Below are 23,276 nucleotides of genomic sequence, written 5' to 3'. Positions count from 1 at the left end.
CGTACGCGTACAGTGGCTCGCGAAATCCTTTTGAAGTATACGCACCTTGTAGCTTGCGTATACGTTTGCAAATTTGTCTCGAACTTTAGCGATACAAGAAACTTTAAAACTTTAACTTCTAATTTAACGCGTGGGCCGGGGGCTCGGTAAAGAGCTGGACATCGCATTACCAAAGAATAGACTTTGTTAGACTTTGTCCAAAGGATTCGGCCACGGAATCGGGAAGAGTAAACAGACTACGTAACGCGTAGCCGGTTACGGCTCTAAATAATTAGACTAAAATGTTAAAAACGGTAAATTGTGAAAACTGTTCTCGCATACTTTGCAGCGGTAGCGTGGATGCGAGGACGACGAGGCAAGATCCGCGTGAAAGCTGAATGCGAGACTCTCGTGAATGGCTGCTGACGTCAACGCTCGTGGAAAAATTGCGCAATTTCACCGTTCCAGCCGGCGCGAAATTCGTTCGCTTGGCTTTCTTGCGGAATCGGAACCGCGACGGAGGCGGGACCCGGAGGAAGAAAAAACGCCGCGCCGGGAGTCCGGGGAAATTAACGGGGCCGGTGTTCGGAATGCGCGTTAATTACGATCTAATTTGCGCTCGCGATCCACAAATCGTTGTAATTTCCCCGGAGAAGACGCGCCTACTTACGCGCGGGAATAATATCTCGAAATTTATCTTTTGCTTTCCGATACGCTTCCGCTATCGTTGCCGTCGTAACTTTCGGCGTTATTCGCCGGTTAAACGTTTTTCGAATATCTTTTTACGCGTCTTTTTAAGGCGCACGGTAAACGCGCCGCGTTATCAAAGTATCTGCATCGAGTTCGTTCTTTACGACGGTGCACGTTGGTACGTTTGTTTGACGTTTAAAGGTTTATTGAACGAGCGAAAATGGATATAGGCGCGCACGTTCGGTCCACAAGATAATATAACGTTATCAACGGATCGCGATAATTATTAATCGTTATTGTCGTTGATAACATCGATATCCTCGCTATGTAACAGGCTCCTACGGAAGCAACGTTCCAAGTATCGTATCTAGGTCGATCATAATCCGGATTTCGATTTAGAGTAGGTCTGTACGCATGAAACGCGTTAGAATATTAAATGTCGATTTAGGAACGACGCGCATGATGATGTCTCTTACGTAAATAGGTTACACGAATGTTTCCGCGTAGCTTCGCTTCTATCATAAACGTGTACTAGCACTTTCCCCTCTAACGACGTCTGCTTATTTAATACGCGTTATCTTTATTCGTTTTATCACGTTTAAAAAAATTTTACAATTTACAATTTCTAACTCGTTCCCTGTTATTAGATTATGGTATCCGTGTTTTTCCAAAGTGGATGTAAAGGAAATTTCTATAGACAATTTTATATATTTTCTCAGTTAAACTTTCAGCTTTCTTTTGCCAAAAAGAAATCAAAGGTTTACTTTCTCGCGTTATTTTACTAAGCTAAAGTTTACTTTGCTAGAAAGTAGTAAGCTCTGGAAGATAAATTTTACGGTACGAGCGATATTATATAGCTAAACGAAAGTGGAAAATATGTACGGTGCACGATACGGTTACCTCGTAAGTGGAAACAACGCGTTACTTGTTAGAAATTAATATAAACGATTTGTTTGCTACGTATGTAGCTTTCCTGTGATATCAACGTCCTCCGATCTCTCGCGATCGTTTACACGTTTACTCGTGTTCATCGTCATCGTCATCGAAACTCGAATTAGCGAGCGAAAGTCGATACGCATCTTTGGATTTCTTGCACGATGATCCGCGAGAGTATGCAAAACTACGTATACGTATATACGGATTTGTAGTACCTTGTCTAAAATCAGACAGCGACCGTGAATGTTGTTGGTTGAGAACTTTCGCTGCTATCTTGACCGTGCTCCACTTCCGGTATTCGAGCGGAGAAGGGACGAGAGACGGAGAACGGCCTCCTATCGTTCAAGACAGATACGTATCATGGAAAACTACTTTCTACGATCGGCGATAAAAATATATAAAAACACGTGCGTCGCCTTTGACGATATTTCATTGACGATCGTCGTTCGTAACAATGCCGTTCGTAATTGTTCGGATTTCGTATCCGATCATGTACGACACGATCGAATAATTCGATGATTCGATCGTATCCGACGAAGAAAGATCAAACTGGAGCGAGGAATTTTCATATATCTTAAGATGCCGTCGCGGCAAAACGTAACGAGGAGTACGTGTAAATTCCGTGTATCGTAAAAAGTAGGTCGAACCGCGTGAAACTTAGATAACCAATTTTATAGGTATTAAGAAAGAGAGGGGTAAAATGTAGGTAAAGAATTTCTTCTAATCGTCTTGTAAATTTCGTCCAAGGGAAAAACTGTATTCGTGAATTCATGGAAAACTTTCGCTGATATCCGGTACCTGGATATCATATGGCGTGGATTTCCGGTATTCGCGGTAGGCAGAGCGAGACCGCGCGTCATTCTTCGTCGAATGTCGTGTGATTCAACCTCGCTCCGTTTACGTCTCATTGTAGCTCTCTCGGCCGATGATTAAGAAAAAAGAAAGTCGAGCCTACATTCTATAGACGGCGGACAAAGTATTGTCCACGAGGTTGAAAGGATAAAAAACTATCGCTGGACTATCGCTGCGAAGAATGGTTCGTTCGGCGTGGCCGTGGGCAAACGAAATTTTCAAACTATCCACCCTTGCGACTTTTTCACCGCTTTCTTGCCCAACGATATAGATAAGAGGATGGAGGAAAGAATTGAAATTTTTGCCGCGGGTGACGGTCTCGGCAGAGCTGGCGAGGGTTTTTGGTGAAAGCCGACGACCCCGAGAGGGGAGAGTATATAGACTGCGTTTCGTTTCTGGTGAGCTCACAACCAACTTACTCGGCAAACCCGTCGGTGTGTTTTGCCGGTCACGTTTATTAATCCACTGTCTCTCTCCGCTGTCTTTCGTTCATTCGCCCTTCCATTTCGCGAGGATCTCGCGGTCGGGTGTCGTCGCCACCGAACGAGACGAAACCAACGAGAAAATCGACGAGCTGCGACGAGAGAAACGCTCGAGTGCCAAGTGTGTGTGCCAATAGGATTATAATCGGCTGAAACTGCCGGAGGAAAAAGGTTTGTGACGACGTTGTGATCAGTGGTACTGGACCCGATGGACCGATTCATACGCTCGTATACACGGTGGTGCGTAATTTCCGTTTAGTTTCCGAGCATCTTCGAAGGTGACATCTCGAGAGTCTTTTTTCGTATTACACGCGTGAACGATCACCGTTGGAAATCTTTTCGATCGTTCGTGTTTTTCTGTTTTCTATCATTTGGTGAATCGCGCTTTTGCGTTTCGTTCGTTTGCACGATTCTGCTCCGTCATTTCGCTCGAAAACGCTCTTCGTTTTCCAAATAATTACGTTGGTTACCTCTGTTTTTTTAAATCTTTGATCAACGCTTCGTTTTTATCCATTACGATAAAACACGCACTTCCGTTCGCGCTAGCAATCCTGCAGTAATATATAGTCTCTCTCTCTCTCTCTCTCGTATCGTTCGATCGTTTTCTATGAAAATAGCAGGCGTTTTTTTGCCAACGTTCGTCGAACAAAGCTGATCCCTTCTCCTCGTTTCCTTGCTTCTTGTCCCCACTCTGTTGGTCTGGCGAAAACACACGTTGAAAAGGCAAAAGGGTATGTGGGGTAGCGAGTCAGTGTGTCAGCGTTCTCGCGTCTCTCTTCGAGGCGTCCTTCCTTCTCCGGCTCTATGCGGAGAATAAGGCCGCGTGTAGGCAGAGAAAGATCTTCGTGCTGGATAACGAAGAGAGAAACGAAGCTGGACGATCGCTGGAAAAGGATGGATTCTTCATTCTGAATCTCAGCAGCGCCGTTCAAGATTCGTACTCGATGTAACTGCATAGGAGACGAGATTCGCGATAAATGCCAATGATTTAGAGACGTAATTGAGTCCAGTGGTCGACTTTTTAGCAAAGATGAAAACGTTTCTACGCGGATAAACGTTCAAATTTGATATCGTACTTTTAGTAATATCAGATTTCCTGAATCGGTATTCGCATACGCGCGATTTATAGTCGCGAAACAGGGCTAAAACGTATCAAACAGTTTTACTTGTTTCTCCAAGTTTCTTCTTCTCGTTTGTTTCGTCGATATCTCCACGGAAATTATCAAGTCTTTCGTCCTTTCATCCTAATAATTTCCAATTGTTGTTTTTATCGTTTCGCTGCAATTTCTCGCACAGCCTTTTACGTTATATCGCTTACTTTCGTTTGTAGATTTTTCCGTGAAAATCGGTTCGAAGGTAGTTGCCGCGAAGCGAGCGAATGCCCGCCACCTGTCATTCGAGTTCGATGCTGTGTAGTCATTCCGTGGCGGTTGGAACGTCGCCGGATAATTTCGCGCGATCAGCAGAAATACCATCGAGAGCCTTTTGTTTCGTCCCTTTAACAAGCGAGACGAATATTCGTGAAAGTTCCTGGGCAACCGGCCGTATTCACGCGAGATCAATTTTCCGCGGCGCGATGTTGCCTTAATTTCCCGCTTTCTGCCTCGCCTTAGCAGCAAACTATTCTTCGGAGAAAGAAACATCGGAAAACGAGAAAAAAAGCACATACGCGTTTAAAATGTATCTCTTTGAAATCTTTCTCCGCTGTTTCTCCGTTTCAACCTGTTAATCGACTACCTATCTTTCGCCCCCTTATTTTCATAAATTAAGGAAACATAAATTAAGAAAAATTTTGTCCACAACTATCCTATTCCTCCGTTCTTTGCGCATTCTATCGATAAAAAGATGTTTCGGTCTCGTAATTTAGAGATTTGGAGAAGCAGGATCTATTATCCGTCTTTCTCCAATTCGATACGTTTGATCCAAATTTTTCGTGGCCGCTAATTATAAAATGAACGTTGTATAGATAGTAGAGTGTTACATACCTACTTGGATAGGCGGTGTATTTGTTTCTCTCTTGAATCGTTTCGATAGAAGATAAAGATATACTTTGATCAGTTTAACGACATGCTTTTTAGCTGTACGCATTTTATGTTACATTTGCTCGCTATTCTGCTTATTATTTCCGACGATCGTTTTACCTCTTTTACGGCGTGGCGGACCCTCTTTTACCTCTTGATCGTTGCTTCGACGATCGAACTTGATTTATTTTCATTGATTACATACATAGTCGATACACTCGACTATAAAGTTCAATTTCGCAAGATCCGAACATTTAGCGCGTCGGTTGGAACATTTTGACCAATCGCTCGGCGAAAACTCGAATCGAGTCCACTTTCCGGTTTCCTCGAAAATACCATACGTTGTACGATTAACTTTCCATCGATAAGTGGAACGGTGTAACCATTAGCATACTCGGATCATCTTTTTTTACCTTCGCATCCTTTCCTCCATGTCACTTTCACAACGGGCGACAGAATTTCGCGCAACACCGTCCTACCATGGTGCGCGTTGGGCACCGCGTCGTCTGGCATTCGTACGGGGTTTCGTTCGGTGCGTGTGCCACTACCGTGCATCGTAGCTATAACGGTACCTCGTTACGTCATGTGCTCGCACCTGTCACGCACCACGGTGGAACAAAGGGTTGCACCACCGGTCGCCGCCGTCGCTAATAATAATAACCAAGCGAGAAAAAAATACGGGTCGAGCAGGAAGCCGCGCTGCTATTCGATATCTGATTTCCGCGACGAGGAAACCGCCACTTCTGCCTTCTCGTTTCCTTCGTGCCAGCGACGCTCTGTCTCCGGACCTTGATCGCTTTAGATTCGCATTGTATTTTTCGTTTCGTACGTTTCGCCTTGTACGCACAATTTTCGCACATACATCGCTATCTTTATCGAATCGGAACTCTTATGGTAAACCGTCCGTTGCGAAGGCGATCAGCCCGAAAGTTATGCCATCGTATACGTACGCGTGTCTCGTTCAAGCTGTCGATTCAAGATGCATCCGGCGACGTAGCGAATAAACTCCGTTCGACGAATTTCTGATTTACAAACGGTCGCAAGAAATCATTTACGTAATTCGTAAAGGAAGGATCTCGATCGCGTTAGAATACTTTTCGAAAGATTCGCGATCACTTTGCCGCTGTTTCTGACGATATAGCTCGCTGTCGTAATTCTAATCTCCGAGATCCGCTATCGTTCGACTCGATCGATCATTTTCTATCTACGATCGAATCTTTAGTCGCGCTATCGTCGTCAAGGAAATAATTCGCGACTAATTGGCAGAAACGGAACGGATTCTTCGATGTTTTTGAAATGTAGGTCGATTTGCGACGGCCGTTGATGGAAAGAAAAAACGGTACGTTAAGATTTAACGACCAACGATGATAAATTCACGAAGATATCTCTCGGATCTGTTTGCAAGATGCAAGGCGAATCGCTGGACTGGCGAAAACGAGGGTAGAGGAGGCGCGTGACGGAACGTAGTTTGCCGAAATAATCGCGCAACGCTGTTTCTCCGATCAACGATTACTCTTGGTCGCGTACTTTGACGCGACTGGACGCGCCTTTTAACGCGCTGTCCGTCGATCCGCAACGATTTCAAGGACGAACTGTTTATTCCGATCGTTGCTAATGGTTCGCGAGCTCGATCCCGTTCGGTGTCGTTTTCTCCGGTGTCTACGCATCGTATTTAGGACGTGAGACATAAACGACACATTCTCGACACGAGTGCATTCTCTCTCTCTCCCCCCTCTTCGTTTCTCCGGATAAAAGACGCGCGAATCACCGGCACACGGTAATCGGAGAAAAGCTAGTTGCAAAAAAATCTATTCTCGTTGCGGAAGAGAAGTGGATTCATTGTATTCGAAAGGACGATTTCCCCGATTTTTTGCCGCTAACAGACTCTCGAATAGTTCGCACGTTTGTTCGAACAAAACGGCTAACCTTTTTAACCGGATCTTGCAAAAATTGCAGGAAGTTCGTGAAATTCTTATCACGTTCGTTAGTCTCTTCGTTATAGGAATTGTTGGAAGCGATTAAAGAGTTTTGCCAACTCGCCTGATTTTATTATTCGTTTGTTCTTTACGATGCAATTCCGCGAGAATCCGCGAGACGATTATTATCCATCTTTTGCTGAAAAAAGTAGAATCAAGTCCGAAAACAGATGTCCTCGTACGAAGAAAACTCGAAACGAAGATAAATTCGTAATCGATAATTTTCATTATGCGAGTCAATCTTTCGAACGATCGTTTCCTCTCAGGATGGCAACGGACGCTGTTAATTTGCGACTTTTCGCAACTCGTGACACTTTTCACGTTTCTTCGTATATTCGGAATGATATTTCGAGCGTCGAATGTTATCGGTAGCTTCTTCGACGTAGCCGTTGAACGATACGAGTGATATTCGGCAGAGACAGATCGCGCTCTTGTCGAAACACGGAAGAATGAAATTATCGAGGGATCGCGATAGTCGCTGATCAAATTTTCTAATTACAAAGCTTCTCCTTGAGTCTTAGAGCTGTTATGAGTCGTAATTAAATTCTAATCGTTTCAACTTATAACGAAATCTTATAATCGAGTGTTTGGTCGGCAAGTGGTTTGCTAGGTGTAAACTTTAATCTTCCTACTCGAAAGAAGATGATTATCTCGCTCGAGATCAGGCATACGTTTAACAGCGGTGACTTTCGTAAATTTAAAGCGGCTCGTTGAAGTAATATAACCGGCGACGCGCGTAGATACGTCGAGCAAAGTATAGCAGAGATGGTAAACAGAGGGCAGAGACGCTAAGACGAAATGGGTCAAGATTTCGGTACGCGTCTACGTATGTAAATTTAAGATACGCGCAAAGACGGTCCCGCGTCGAGCAGGTGGCCCTGTCTCCGTCGCTAAGCAGATAAAGATTTGGATATCCGGAACGAAATTCTAGGATACCGCCTGCCTAAATTCACGATTTTCGATCGGCTACACCGGCGCCAAGCCGAAGGATTAATTTTTGGGGCCGCTTTCTCCTATTAGTTCACCTTTCTACCGGATCCCGATTCCAGTTTGCATCTGTGTTTGTCTCGCGCGTCTTCGCATAGATCTCGTTCTTGTGCCGACATCGATATCGCGTATAAAAAGATGTCGAGTTACGCGATACGAAAGTATTTGTACGCTTACTACAAAGAACTTAAAAAATTCTATCGTATATATTATATAAAACGCTTTTGACATTTCATTACCAGTAACGAAACGAAACAGTTAGAGAGGCGAGAAGACGAAATTCTTGACAAAGATACGATCGCGATATCTGATTGAAATAGTGGTCCATGGACTTTTAAAAAGCTCCAAGTTTGCGTTTCATACGATTCGAAAAGAAACAACTTTGACGAATAGGAGAGATACTTTTCCGCGTATAAAGAGAAGCCGTGGTTAGAAAGAGCAAAGGAATGCAATCTGACCGAGTAAAATGGAGGAATGTAGGTAAAAATAGAAGCAGAATATCGTGGTATTCGTTAGGTAAAAAAAGTTACTTCCATTTTTCTTCTTCGAAGAAGAATTGCAAGCTCATCGAACGTTTTTACAGACAAAATACACGAAATATTAAAATATGTACGATATTAAAATGGAGGATTTGTAGTGTTACGAAAGTGTCGTATGGTAAAAGGTTATACATCTCGGCTACGCTGAGATAATCCTCTCTATGAATCCTTTTATGAAAGAAATAATAAACGAATTATACATACAACGTTCGATGAAAAACTAATAGATATACTTTCTATTCAATTTCGGGATAACGGTGTTACCATGGTGATTGGCTTTTCGATCAATTTTTACGTTCCATTTGAATGCAAATACGTGGAATCGATTTCTTGCAGCGAAATTCGATATCGAATTTTTATAACAACGTTATCGAATGTATACGCATCGCAATGTACGTTCGACGGTATTTAAGATATTTTCGTTGAACGTTTATCGTACTTTCGATAGATAGTTGAATTTAATCAAAACGAAGACGATATATTTTATAACAAGAGCTTAACGCGATAATTTTATTAAAGCCGTTGGAACGCCACCTTCGATGCGATTTATTATTAAAGTATGGCGGTTGCGTTGCATTCACTCGCACTTTCACGTATTATCTATCGTTCGGCGTTATCCCTACGCACAACCACTACCATAAGCCACTTCCGGATGGTTTGGATTAGCAGCATGCGGGTGAGAAATGTGGGTCAGGCCGCTGCTTGCTTTTCTAGTCTGGTTCTTATCGGTCGCGGTGTTACGCAAATTCAGGTTTACGACGCGATTTCGAGAAGCGAAATGGAAAGTATGCCGAGCTTAACTCGAGGGCGATGTTTCGTTGGCTATCTGTTCGAGGGCTTGCGCGTTAACCGCTCGTCTCGCAAAAGTCTGATCGATTCGTCTCGCGTTCCGTGCGCGCTGGCGAGTAACGCGGTGATCTCTCGTATCCGCGAAAGTGGAGCGTTTTATAATATGCACGGCTCCGTGTTACCATCTCCTGCCACGTTGCAATTAATAGATACACGATAATTATGCAAATTGCCCGCTTCTCGTTGTACGATACTATGGCCAATCGAGATGTACCGAAAACTTTGATATGTTTTAGAAGCTTATTTACACCTTCGCGTTTAACCGACTATTACTATTTGGAGCGATACCTTACGTTTAACAGCTATTCGGTATAAGAAATATTCGTAAATTTTCTTCTTCTTTCTTTTTGTTTTTTTCTTTTCTCGGCAAATTTGTTCGACTTTGACCATACCAGACCATACCAGACACATTCACGCCCAATTTCCATGTCTGTCATTATTTCCATGTCTAGGTAAAAATCTCAGTGACAATAAACGAATGTGAAAACATTTTTACACTTTGTCGTTAACTCGAAATATTTTCAACTAACCGGATGCTTTTATTTATCGTTCCAAAGATTTATGTCCAATAAATTTTATTTATGATTGTATAATAAGTTTAAATGCAAAAGTAGCGTCAATTTTCGTTTCAATTTTTTGGTTCAACAGAGAAAAAATCATAGAACGTAATGCAGTCATTGATTCGCATCTTTCTTTCTTTTAGCGATTTATCGAAATCGGAGCTAGTCGCGACGTCCTTGTTTCCATGATCGAGACATTTTTGTCGCGATTGATTCGTTGGTTCCGTGGCACGATTCGAGTCACGATCGGCGTACCTCTCACCTATGTGACGGATAACCGAAATATTTTTCAGAGATTTTTCTGTCTCGGTTCTTTGTCCATCGGCGAATCGACACCGCGATATCTGTATCGTTCGTCGTTCTATTACGTGTTCTCTAGCAAACGAGTTTCTTCGTAAAATAGCGCTTCGCGAGCGATGTTGCGTTACAAGATTCCAGACACAATACGTTCGGCGAATGTTAAATTCGCTGAATCGAAATTTAAATAACAGGCGATAGCTTAACGGATGTAATCGAAGCGTATGATATTGGCTAGAAAATGAGTCTTTGGGAAGCTCGATGGATAATCTTTGGATAGCTAGATGGTAAAAAATGGTAAGCACCAGGAAAATACGTTTATCGATCAATCGATGTACGTATCGAGAGAATTGTATTTATAGGACGATCTGACGGATATGGTCGATCGACGACGGAAATAAATCAAATACGTACTTTCGATACTTTACGGTGTACGCGTAGCGAGTAATCCGAGGCACGTTCCACGAAAGGAAGATGCTTCTATAATTCCGGGAATTTAACGTTTTCCTCTTGAAGAGAAAATCTATAAGAAGAAGAAAAAGAAGAAAAAGAAAAGAAAAAGAAAAAGAAAAAGAAAAAAGAAAAGTTCGCTCTTCCCGTTTTGTCGATTCACTCGGTCGAGCGTGGCGCTTTATTTACGATATCTAGGAGCGGGGTAACTCGAGGCAAAGAGAGCTCGTTAAAAACGTCGATACGTTGCCTCCGTTCGGAGAAGAACAACGACCACCGAAATAAACGCGGCTCTCTCCTCCCCATTGGCCGTTTAATGAATCTCGCGCCTTGCTCCGGGAATCTTTCACCTGTGCCCGAGCAACGTTGCACGCTCCAGGAGACAGATAAAGGAGAAGACGGTGGGAAGTGGAAAAGAGAGATGGCGAACAAAGAGGGAAAGAGAAATTGTATATATAGGGGGAAATAGAGAGAAAGACGGAGGAGCGACGGTGAAAGAAAGAGAGAAGAGGACGCGAAAGGAGGAAAAAGAAGGAATGGAAACGGTGGCAGAGAGCGGCGTTTTGCGGTAGGGTAGGGGAGTAGCAGCGAGCGAGGACGGTGGGCCTGTTTGGGACTTTGCTTACGTAGAAGGCGGAAGAAGCCGGAGGAGGGGCGAGTGTAAAGCGCGGACGATCGAGATCGTGAGTAGGTCACTGGGACGTGGCTCGTGGCGGAGACGAGCGTGGCTCGCACCTTCAGTCAGTCCCCGTCGGCCAAGGTAACCACCTCTGGGACCGTGCAGTCGCGTCACACAGAGCCACAGGTTCCCTTTTTCTTTAAACGGGAAAAGGAAGCACGCTCGCGCACTCGGCCCCGATGACGAACGATCGACGAGCGTGAATTATCACTCGGGGTTATCGCTTCGTGTGTACCCCTTGGAAGGCGTGCTCCAACCGGGGGGTTGATAAAGGGATCGCGCGGAACGACGCCAGCTTCTTTCCAAAGGACATCGGTGCGTCTCTCGAACGCTATAGACCACCATAGACCAGTGTTTCTCTGCGAAGAAACGAAGGATTCGTGAGAGGTGCTTCGATCGATTTTTTTCTCTTTCGATTCGTTCTTGTCCTCGCTATTCGCCGTTTTTCCTCTTATCCGCAGGGCAAAGAACGCGGATATTCGTCCGATATTTTTCTCTCGTTTTTTCCTCGCGCTTTTCACCATCCGTCGTACTCTTCCACTCGAAGTTTTTGGTACTTTTTGATCGCACGGATTCGCGATCCTCGTTCCCTTTGATCTCTCCTCCCATTCGAAGTACAAGTTTTCTTGTTTTCTCGCGTTTCGTCTTTGAACTCTTTCCCTTGTCTCCGCGCTATCCACGGAATTTAATTTTTCTCCTATTTTTTGTTCCTCCTCGCTCTCCCCTCCCCCTTTCAAACTTCATTTCCTCGCCAATTCCGACAGAGAAAAGGCAGACTTTAAATCTCGCGGAATTGAATTTCCCGACGATGCAGGGCTGCGACTTTTTCTTTCACCGCGTCATCCCCAACGAGCTTTCAATTAAGAAGCTCGGCTTTCGTAGAGTGCGGTTTAGATGCTCGTTGCGCAACGTCCTTTGTTTAAACCGCGGACGGTAAACGTGCTACTTGTGCACCCGACTGACGATAAATGCCACGAATCTCTTTTATCCGGTATATTTCCGATCCTCTCGCGTTCGGTGCTCGCATTCCACTTACACGAACGGGGTGGCAACGATGTCGTTCGTTGTTAAAAATGAACAACGAATAATCTAGATGCTCCGAATCGTCATAGAGTGGATCGACGTAATCGTCTACGAATCGAAATATCGCGTGATCTACGTAAGATCCGAGCGTTCCATCGATCCAACATCAACGATCGATTGCCGATCGAACAGCTGTTTAACCTTTGTTTTGCTTTCTATTGCAGAGAGGACACTTGCACGATGGAGAGGACGTGGCGGAGTATACGGAAATCGACTTTAATCTTGTTGCTGCCTTTGCTTTTAGCTGTGAGTACAATTTACCATTTATTCGACGATCAGATACGGTCTCGTCGTCCGACTCGTTCGTCTCTTTAACAACGAGTTCGAAGGCTTCTTTACGCGTATCCGTACGCGCAAGTGGAAACGCGATGCGTTATGGATCGGTATTACAAGTATAAACCGCAATGGAAACAGAATTTGACGAACGTCGCTCGTTTCTTTCTCGCTACGATAGGTTAAATTGCCTTCGTAATCCACGCGAAACGTTAGAGTCACGGATAAGTACACGTTTTTCAAACTACAGAGAACTACGTCAAAATTTGATACTTTCGATAAGCTAATTCTCGAAAGAGAAGTTGTCTCGAGAAAACTCTTACGCAGGAAATTGATAGTCGTTCGACGTTTAATTATTAACGAAATAATTAACAAGCGCTGTACTTCAACCAGCGATTACAGGAATGTCAAAGTTTTCAACCGATCTTTCGCTTTCGTTTTTTAACGTACGTCGTTTAATTAAATCATACTCCGAGGCGACAACCATCCTCGATGCTATTATCATCGATCTCAACGATCGACTGCTTGTTCGTAAGCGCAGGTTGCGATCGGTATTGCCACTTGCCAACCTTTGATTTACCGTCGAACGAACGAGATTAGGATCGCGGTTAGCGACTGTTCCCCTCGTTTAGAACGGATGCGACGTCGCGGTGTCGCAACGACGATGCCGAGCGTCGGTCACGCTGCGCGATTCGGCTTTTTAATCGTGCAATGCGCGCGGGCGTACGATTTCGCTAGGATATCGCAACTGTCGCGTGTTGCGATCTCGCGTCGTTATTCGTAGTCGATCCCTCTACGACATCGTCTGTAAACACGCGATATCGCAAAACGATCCTTTTCAAGCGTCGACGTCATTGCGGAAAGAAGCGCGATGAATTCCCTCGACGTTTGATCGTTCGCCGAACAAGTCCGAAAACAACAAAACAACGAAATTTAGGATGTATCGCGCGATACACAGCGCGTGATTGCGCGTTTCCTTCGTCGAACTCGTGGTTAACCCTCCGATCGACAACGATTTCATATTTCTTCGTACAGAATGGCGAAAAAAAAAAAATGTATATCTTGTCTTGTTACGTGAACGGACTCGGCGATCTACTGGAAAGGATCGCGCGATAATAACGCGATTTCGATGTGGCAGCGACTGCAGGATTAAAGATTCGGATCGGACCGTTAACGATTTCCATCACCGTTAAAAAACGCGCAATATCCTTCGGATAGGATGAAAAAAAGCGATCGTGTTTGATCGATGCCTAAACGTTCGCCGGTCGGACCGCTATTCGCGGGACGCGCATGCTGGCCGAGAAACAACGCGACGTTGACGCTTAAGGGGAATGAAGGTTGCCGCGGGCTCTTCTCGCGCTATGTATCGTCGTCGTTCGGTGCTGATCGTTTCGAGGTAAAAGCCTGAATGGAAACGGTTACCACTTTGAACAGTCTGGAACAGTTGAGTACGAGTGTGCCACGCGCGACTTAATATCTTGACACTAAAACTGCCCCCATCTTTCATCTCTACTATGCTTTACTATCTTAATATGTACGTAGTGGGATCAGGGTTAAAGCGATATGACGGGAACAAATAAATATCGTATTTTTATGGAATCTAGGCGGACAATAAAATCGTGTTTCGCTTAGAAAATGGCGTATTTATGATTATTACGTGCATTCTGTGCATCTTTGAACATTTATGCATACTTGAACGATCGATCAAACGATCATACTTTTATCTCTTAAAGTCTATATCAACGTTACAAAATACGGTTTGTACGGTTTTAATAATTGCAAAGACAAAAGATCAGATACTAGTTATTATATATTTACTGGCTTGGCAGTTCCTATAGCTTATACGGATCAAACTCGATCCAATTTTGATCGACAGGTGACACGAAACGGGCCTAATAAAAATGTTCTTTCGATATCGAAAGAAATATTAATTATTTCAAATATTAATTATTTCAAATTAATCGATATTTTCCTCGACAACGATTACCAACGATCCTTCGATTAAACGATTCTCAACGTTTATTTGGCAAGTGCTCTGGGGCTTTTGTCTAAGTAAATGAAGTTTTACGCGCATAAATTTCATGCAATTTCTTAGCAAAAATTATTTCACGAATAAACGAATAAACGAATAAACGAATCGAACGAACGAGGAATCGATTATCGTAAGAAATTGAAATGAAAGTTTATTGGAATAACGCGCGGCATTTGCTGCGATCAAATGGCGTCTCGCGTGTTGAGCTGTCTACAGGAATTACAGGTGCGCGATTTTAAACAAATGAAACCGAAGCGATAAGTTCGTTTCAAACGCTTTCCGTTCAGTTAGGCTAACTCATTGAATTCGAAAGTCAATCTAGTTAGCTGTGTCGTATGTATGGAGATTTGGAGGAAAGTTTTATCGGTTTTATCGTTTAATCCGAATGCCGATCGATATTTCACGGATGCGTGTATCTTTTTAGTTGCCGTATGAAAAACCGCGAAGGGTGGAATAAAAGGAAACGCGTGGTCTACGCATCGTGTTTGCATATTGCGCCACTATAAGCGGATTATAACCTACGAACGTTGGCTCTGCGCGTAGATCCATGTCATTTTTCCACGTTTCTATAATTATGTTCGGATAAACGCAATCAATTTGTCCAAGCGTATGTAATACTTTGCCGACTAAACATTTAAATTCGCGTTAATCGGACAAAATGTATTCGTCGATCGATGCGAATTAACGAGAGCTACCAACCACGATGTCGAATTTCATCGATACAAATGTTTTTAACGAAAACGGATAAAAGATATTCCGAGTAAGCAATTAGCGAGACTTATCGTCATTAATTTCATTCCATTCGTTCGATGGATATTTCATTCGGCTTTGTTATTTGCTTGTTAAAAATGTAGCCGCTGGCAAGACGAGTAGTGCGATTAAAGCGAAGTTTTTGTTACGAATAAATTGCATTCTACGTAATTAATAAATTTATTTTTCTAACAGTTGCAAATTTATTTCATATTGGTTTGCGCGATAACGTTTAACGGAAGCATAACATTATACGAAACCGGTATTGCATTGATTGCAGTTGTTTAGTTCTATTTTAATATAAAGTTTCCAACTCGAATCTACGATTTTTATCGGTCGTCTCTGTCTGCCATTAAGCGCCATCCGATATATCGTAGGAAGAGAGTCGAACGAATAATAAGTCAGTATCGCGTGTAAAATAAGATAAATAATTGGCGGAACGGAAGATCAAAAAGCAGCTCGATATCGTCACGATCGAGCACTTTGAAAGCGCCCAGTTCAAAACGTTCCTGACAGTCTCGTTTATTACAGAAAACGTTACTCGATCGACGATGCGATCGTACAGATCTTTTAATACGAATGGCAAGAGTACGTATTACGAAACTCGTAAAATTACGAATGTAACGACCAATGTGAAATACTCGCCACACGGTAAATGAGAATTCTATGCAAGTTGCAGGGCTTTGGTTATTTCCATAAAAAGGTACGAATCTGCGTAATCGATGTCACGATCTAGTTGTAGGTAACGATAGTAAAACATTGGGTTTCTTGAAAAGAAATAAAATTCAAATAAAATTTAAGATTTAACAGGTTTTCGTATAATCCGAACGATAATGAAAAACAACGTATACACATTGCTTATTCGACGTTAGCCGAGTCTCTGTTAGCTCGTCCTGCGTAATTTTCACGAATCGATCGGATGAAATTTTACGAGTAAATTTTAGAAATTCCGAAGATTAGGTAATTCGAAAGAAGAAGGAACGACGCTGGGGAACGCTGGGAGAGGAAGGAACGAATGAAAACGGCTAGGTGCAGCAGTTGGCTGTTTGCAGGTACGTACGCGATGTACCTGCGGACACCACTACGGTGTAGTCAATGTTAACTATACGGTCGAGCAGCCGAAGCGAAGATAGTAGGTCGTCGCGCCGGACGCGATGCCCTCTTTCGACTATACTCTCTAGACGATGCTCCTTCTTCCTCGCTCGCTGTTCGCCGTGTTTCCTCGATCTCTGTTTTACCTCCCCCCTTTGCCCCTTTCCCTCTTTCCCTCTTTCCCTCTTTTCCTCTTTCCCTCTTTCCCTCTTTCCCTCTTTCCCTCTTTCTCTATCAAGAGGAACGATTCGCGAGACGATACGTAGCAGGTCAGACTCTAGTCGAGTTCCAACCGAGGATCGACTTCTTTTCCATTGGCAGCTTTCTTTCCTGAGAAATGTCTCGCTCTGTCCTCGCGTCGTCTCGTTTTCGACTCGTCTCGTCTTCTATCCGTCTCGTCTCGTCTCGTCTCGCTTCGGCTGTTGTACGCCTTTTAACGCGAAACGATCGCGCACGTCTTGTTCGATTGCCTCGCAACGCTAGCTTCTTTCCTATCGTCGAAAAGATTCGAATGGAGGCGTTGTTGATGTCTTTTGTCGAGTATTTGGAAAGATCGTCGCTTGCACTAAACGAGAAACGAAATTTAGATAGTTGTCTTGGCAGGTGCGATTAGGGCGAAGTCAAGTTTACGACATATGTGTCGCTCGCACGCAAAGATAGTTACATAACTCGATTTTTAAGACTTTTCTAAATATTGATGGCGATAGGAGGTACGTTCGCGGCACACCAATTTCTTTCTTCCGATACATGTTAAAGTTCAGGGATGATGTTTCAGCGTGTTTACGTTGTCGAGAGTTTGCTTTGCCAAACGCAAGCCGTGCTGCCTATTCTGGGCAAGTCGCTTCGAGCTTCTTTATCAAAACGCTTCTCGATAACACCGATGCGAGATCATCTGTTAAGAACCTGTTGCGAGATTGTACGAATCTGTTCGACTTTGATGTTTCCGCTCTCTTCGTTACGCGAATAAGACGATGGAGTTAATTGCTCTGCCAAGGCACATATTTGCGAATTAACTGCTGCTCGCTTCTCTCGTTAAGTTTGTTAAAACTAGTTTGTTCTAAACTAGCCAATTATCGATTACATATTTTTCATTAACTGATAATATCTTACAGTTAAATTAGTTAATAGTTAAATAATTAAATAGTTGAATAGTTAAATATTACAAAATATTTCGAAGAGTAAAAGAATAGGTATGCAGGATACTTTAGCTAGAAAGGGCTAGAAATAACGAATAATTTCGTTTTGCAACGTTGCTGGTAAAGAATCGAGAGAGAATCCTTTTTCGAAGTACATAATTGGCTTGAAATTGAACATTTTTAATTACAAGTACGCCTTATAGCTGCTCATTTCTTACGAAATCTTTTCTCGCGATGACTACATTTACATTTGGTATAAAGCGATTTTACGTTACGTTGCTGCTAAACGGTTTAAACGCGGGAGTAGCAGAATTACGAATACTGTTGCATTTGAAACAAAGTTGCCGATGCAATCGTAGTTAAACAGTTACGCGAAGGCTGCGTGTTACGGTTGGCGGATTAAAAAAAATGAATGAATTATTGTTCGCAAAACACACGCGAAACCCACGATAATACACCGCGTGTATTATAACGTTACACGTTTGGTCCAAAGTGAAAAATTCGCGTTACGTACCTGTTCGATAATTCTTTACGATAATGCATCCATCGTGCTCACGTATATTTTAGAGGCAACGTTAAACCCGCTATCCTTACCCGTAAAATATCATCGAACGGTAAAATATCATCGCGTCCTTTAAATTACTTAACGAACTTGGCGCAATGAAATACGCTTAAAATCTGACCGGCGACGGCGAGCTGCGCGAGACGGGTCGCGGACGAAATTACATTAGACCGAAATATGTTGCGGAATTAACGTAAACGGAAAACAGTCGGCGTACAATGCAAAAGACATGGGGGCGTGCATGGGCGACGTTTTAATTTAACCAGCCAGATATAGCAGTCTCGCGGAGAAAAAATGTCTTTTCACCATGGTTCATGGAAAAATGATAAAATGCCAATTCGTGGACCAGCGTGGTTCGAAGATCGCTCGATGTTGGTTCTTTGGTAGGAGCGAAGGCTGCACGGCCGATGACCGGTCGCGACTAACGCACGCAAACTAACCCATCTCGCTGATAATTCGTCGTAGAAACGGGGGATCCCGGCTTCTGGAAATTAGCGGCTGCGGTTCACCAAACTGGCATTTATCTTAGCTTCTAACGCGTTTAATTGCATTCCTTGCCGGTAGCTCGTGCCGTCCCAAGCACAGAAATGAAACCGAAGGCTCGCACGTGCGTTTATAAATAAAAAATATCGCTCTAGTTTTTATCGCTCTAAGATGGAATTAAAAACCTCCGTGCTTGCTGTCGACGTTTCAACGATTATGATCCGACGTATATTATACATAGGATGTACATGTATATCGCGAAACGAGTGGACACGCGCTTAACAAGCGAAATCGCTAGAAGATGCGAAGGAAAAAAAGAAAGGAAAACATGTTTACGTAAACGTGTGTCCGGTGTAGCGATGTTTTTGAGTTTTATAATTACGTATTAGCGACGTATTAATCGTTCGTCCGTCTTTGTAGAAATCGATCAAAGTGAATTTTGCGCGTATCAAACTAACGCTCGTTGCGCTTGTTGATGCATGTACGTTGTTAAATTATTAAATTTGCAAACGTAACGTTGAAATCGTTTAACGCGTTGGTGTCGAAAGTATGGAAAGTATTTAGTTGGTGTCGTGTCGTCTCTGTCGCTGAGAAAATATTTCAAATACGAAAGATCGATCTATATGAAAGTCCTTCGGTTCTGAGATCCGGAGATCGTTTAGTGGCAAAATAAAAAAACGGAATAATAGAGAAACGGGTAAAAACTGGACAAAGTAATTACTTCAATTTCCACTAGTAACGTTACACGGTTAATAGGTAACGAATTTGTTTTCTCTCGTAGAGCAGATTGTTAATTGTTTTTCGATGCGTTTGTCGTACTGTTTCGCGTTGAATGGTTTAATTATACAAAGAAAATCGATCGCCACTATGGACAAATTGGAAATTTAAAAAATTGTACTTCCAATCGACGAGTCTGAAAATTAGTAATATGGACGAACAGAGGCAGCAGAATGTACGTTGATATAGGAGGTACGACTACATTGAAAGTGTTTTATGGTCGTGTAGTCGAAGAAGAGTGAAATCATTTAGTGCAACTTTCACAGCCGTTAGCGAACCGCTATTGATAAAGGCTGATGAATAGGGAAAAGAACGCTAACATTCTTCTTCTTTGTGGTCGTTCGAAACGTGTAATCTTGTGGGTGACCGCGAGTTGCGATACACCGTACTTGTTTCACGAACCTGCATCTCCCTAGCCAGCGTAATCGAACATCATCCGCGTGATTCTCGATCGCTTTAAACATCTTGATAGCGATGTCTGGCATTCGTCTTTTTCTTAAATAATAACGTTAATTTCGTTCGTTTCGTTCTCGGTAAAATATCCGTAACATAAATAATTTTACGTTAACGAAACGTAAAAATGTCGAATTGGAATATTTTTATAATTTTACTTTTTTCTTCTAGAAACAATATCGGTAAAAATTATATGGTAAAATTAAAAAAGAAAGAGAGAAAAGGAACCTTGTCAAGAGTACTTGCACGTTTTTAGTAATTCCGAAATTGTTCACAACTTGTTTTCAACGATAAAATTTCCCTTTGTTTCGGAAAATTTGTCGAACGTGTTTCAAAATATCGTATATTATATAAGGGACAAATATATTTTATAAAACGTGTACACTTAATTCCAACTTTCGTTTCGCGTTATGAAACAGTGGACGGCGACAGTTATTTCCTGACATCGAATAACCGGGGTATCGAGCTCACGAATGACGCAAAGTTTTCGTTGGCGAAACGAAATTTTAAACGCCCGAGCAAAGTCTTTAGATGTAAGTCGAAGAAAGCAAGAGAAGAATATTAAGAATATCGAAGAAATACGAGTGTTAAACGGAAAGTCGAAATTTCAAAATGTGAACCGAGTAGAGCCCAGGGAGACGAGTAGAAAGAGCAGGTAGCAGGCGAGAAATCAGGACTTTTAAATGTAAACCGACGAGACGAAAAGCTACAGCTGGAACCAGCGGTATACTCATTGTCAGTGATAAGTTCGTCACGTTCGTGAAACAATTCGTAGGAAAGAAGAAACGCTGCAGCCAGTGAAGGACGGAGCAGGCGTTTATGCGCTTAATGCACCGTCGCGTCGCGCCGTTTCGCATGGCAGTACCGGCGTGCGGTGTTCTTCTTTAATTAAAATCCCACCCCGCGAGTTCAGACTTCAACAAAAGAGCGTACACTCGCCACGGTTCTCAACCTGATTCTCACGGTTAGGGCTACGCGGCGTCGTTTTAATCGCCTCCTCGTAATTGGATCGCCTCGGCTTTCCCGACAGTCTCCATTTTTGACTAAAGAACAAACGATTCCCTAGTTAAGATGTCCGAGTTCTTATTACGCTACTTTTAACCGACCAACATTTTCTCGTTATCTAAAATTACGACTGCGAAAGAGCAAAAAATTTTTACTCGTTGCCAGGCTGGCCGCGTTTTTATATCTTTCTCTGTCAACGCGCATTCTCTGTACCTTTGCGACTTTAAATTTCCCATAAATGCACAAACATTCGCCGTCCACTCGTTACTTTTGTAGTTTCGTATAATTTCTACCGCATACACGCGCGAGTGACGTATATCCGTCACGATGTGTATATTATAATTACGCCAATGGCAATTGGAATTGCTTTCTTTTTTATTTTATGTAAACGACGATTAATTTTACATTCAAATAGATGCATTCGGTAGCATTTCTTGGAATTCCTGTAATTATCCAATTTCCACTATAAATAGTAAAATACCGATATAACGACGATAAGACGAACTTCGAAGCAAATGCTTAGCACAAACGATTATATCATTTTTTAAATATTAACGCGCGATCTTTATACCGATCGTTCGAGAGGACGGGACTAGCGCGACAACGAGAAAAACTAGTCCGAGAGAAACAGGCGATCAAATATAGCGTTATAAATTTGATATCTCGAATATCATCGTAAATGTAATAGAACGGAATCGCTGATGTCTGTTTTCTATAAACACAAAGCGATGATTATTTTCTAAATCGTTCGTGTCAAATTCTTCGTCATTGTGTAACGCTGCTAAAAGGTTAAAATACAAAGTTTAATAAATACTATCACGTGCTCGTTTAACCGTTTATAAAGTAAAAGGACGAGATTGACTAAACACATTTTATAGCAATACTATTCTTAATCGCACTCGTAGCTTTCTCCGCCCAATAACAAGTATAAGTAATCGACGAAATACGTGGTTCGCTAAAATCTGCATTTGCTTGCGAAACAAGTTCGTCTTAAGGAGAACACGACTTCGTTCAACGACGTTGCAAAACGTCGGCATGAAAATGACGCGTGATCAGCCTGTCGTCTGCCGGTGAATTTTCTCCCGACATTCTAATTTCCCGAAGACGAGCTTGCGATAGTCGTGTTATCGAAACGGTCGCGACATGTTGGTACCATCGCGTCGCTCGAGCTGACTGACCCGGCCTACATTTTCGCCGCCATATACAGCGAAAGAGACGGTCGATATTACGAGACGTCGTGGTTTCTCTTGGTAAAATCGGCTATCTTATTTTCGACGGTGTATGTTGGAAGTACGTGGACCCGCAGAATCGGTGGAAACGCGTTGCTTTCTAAACGAGCGAAACTCGTCCACTCGTGTTTTCGACGGATCGCTCGGTCTTTCTCCGTTGTTTTCGTCGTCAGCGAAATTTGATCAGCGCTGTAACGAAATACGATTATCGCGATCATATTGATAAAATTAGAAACGAAATTGGAAAATGCATATTGCAAGCCATTGTCGAGCGAATAACGAATAACGTAAAGCAATTTTATCGAATTGTTTGGCAACGCGACAGTTTCTTGGCTCTGTCCCGTTTGGAGGCGCGTCTCGCGGTGGCGCGATTCCACGGACATCGTAGTAAAGCGAACGTTCTAATTAAAGGCAGGACGCTGGTGGAATCGAACCAATTAACCGGCGCTAGTTTTGTCCTCGGTGTTGGGTGAAAGTGTGCGCCGTCCGATACGAACGATCGGCTTCCCGTTGGATGACAATGGAAAAGTGAAATCGGTCTGGATCTTCGTATGGCTACCGTGCTTCCTTCGGGCACGGAGGTGGTTCCCGCGCCTGGCTTCTTCCATCAGCGAAACGTATCGAATGCGCGGGGGAGTGACGAAAGTAACTCGCCGTGCAGACGCTCCATAAAGAAATTCAATGCTGAACGCTTACGATACAATACAGACCTTCCGATCGCTGTACCGTTCGTTTTGCACTCTTACTTTCCGTTTTCTACTTCTTTCTTTTTATATAACATTCGAGATACCAATTCTGTACGTATATCGCACGCTGTCTTTAAATTTTGCTTACATTTTGCTTAAATTTTGCTTACATTTACAAGGCGAATCTTCTAGTCGAACCAACCTTTCTACGTCCTATCGAACATTTCAAAACCGTCGATAGCAGCGACATTCAAAGATTTATCGTCTATTTTTGGGAGACGCGTCTTTAGTACCTATCTTAATCCGCGAGAGATAAATTAAAAGAGGGAAATTAACAAATCAACGAAAATGGACCAGTATCGTTTTTTCTGTCCGTTCTTGTCCTATCCTTACGCGAACTCCGTTTATCGAAACGAAA

At 42.9% G+C, this 23,276-nt stretch overlaps 2 protein-coding genes across 23 annotated transcripts in view; one reads left to right on the top strand and one right to left on the bottom strand.

The window, feature by feature from the left end:
* The window catches only part of LOC126928805 (5'-nucleotidase domain-containing protein 3), a 39,932-nt gene extending 34,909 nt beyond the window's left edge, over positions 1 to 5,023 (bottom strand). Inside the window, exon 1 of the mRNA XM_050744625.1 lies at positions 4,925 to 5,023. The gene's annotated coding sequence lies outside the window, so the exon portion shown is untranslated. The remainder of the gene's footprint in view (positions 1 to 4,924) is intronic.
* The window catches only part of LOC126928795 (cuticlin-4), a 61,570-nt gene that overhangs the window by 28,406 nt on the left and 9,888 nt on the right, over positions 1 to 23,276 (top strand). For 18 of the 22 annotated variants that reach the window (XM_050744576.1, XM_050744579.1, XM_050744573.1 and 15 more), the window contains one exon: positions 12,545 to 12,626. In XM_050744576.1, the coding sequence (XP_050600533.1) occupies positions 12,545 to 12,626 (82 nt within the window). Of the gene's footprint in view, positions 1 to 2,487; positions 3,180 to 9,846; positions 11,685 to 11,734; positions 12,457 to 12,544; positions 12,627 to 23,276 lie in introns of those variants that run through there. The other 4 variants (XM_050744594.1, XM_050744591.1, XM_050744593.1 and 1 more) reach the window with 4 other exon arrangements.

This window comes from Bombus affinis, chromosome 2, assembly GCF_024516045.1.
Source record: "Bombus affinis isolate iyBomAffi1 chromosome 2, iyBomAffi1.2, whole genome shotgun sequence".
NCBI classification, from domain to species: domain Eukaryota; kingdom Metazoa; phylum Arthropoda; class Insecta; order Hymenoptera; family Apidae; genus Bombus; species Bombus affinis.
This window is presented reverse-complemented; position numbering and strand designations above follow the sequence as displayed.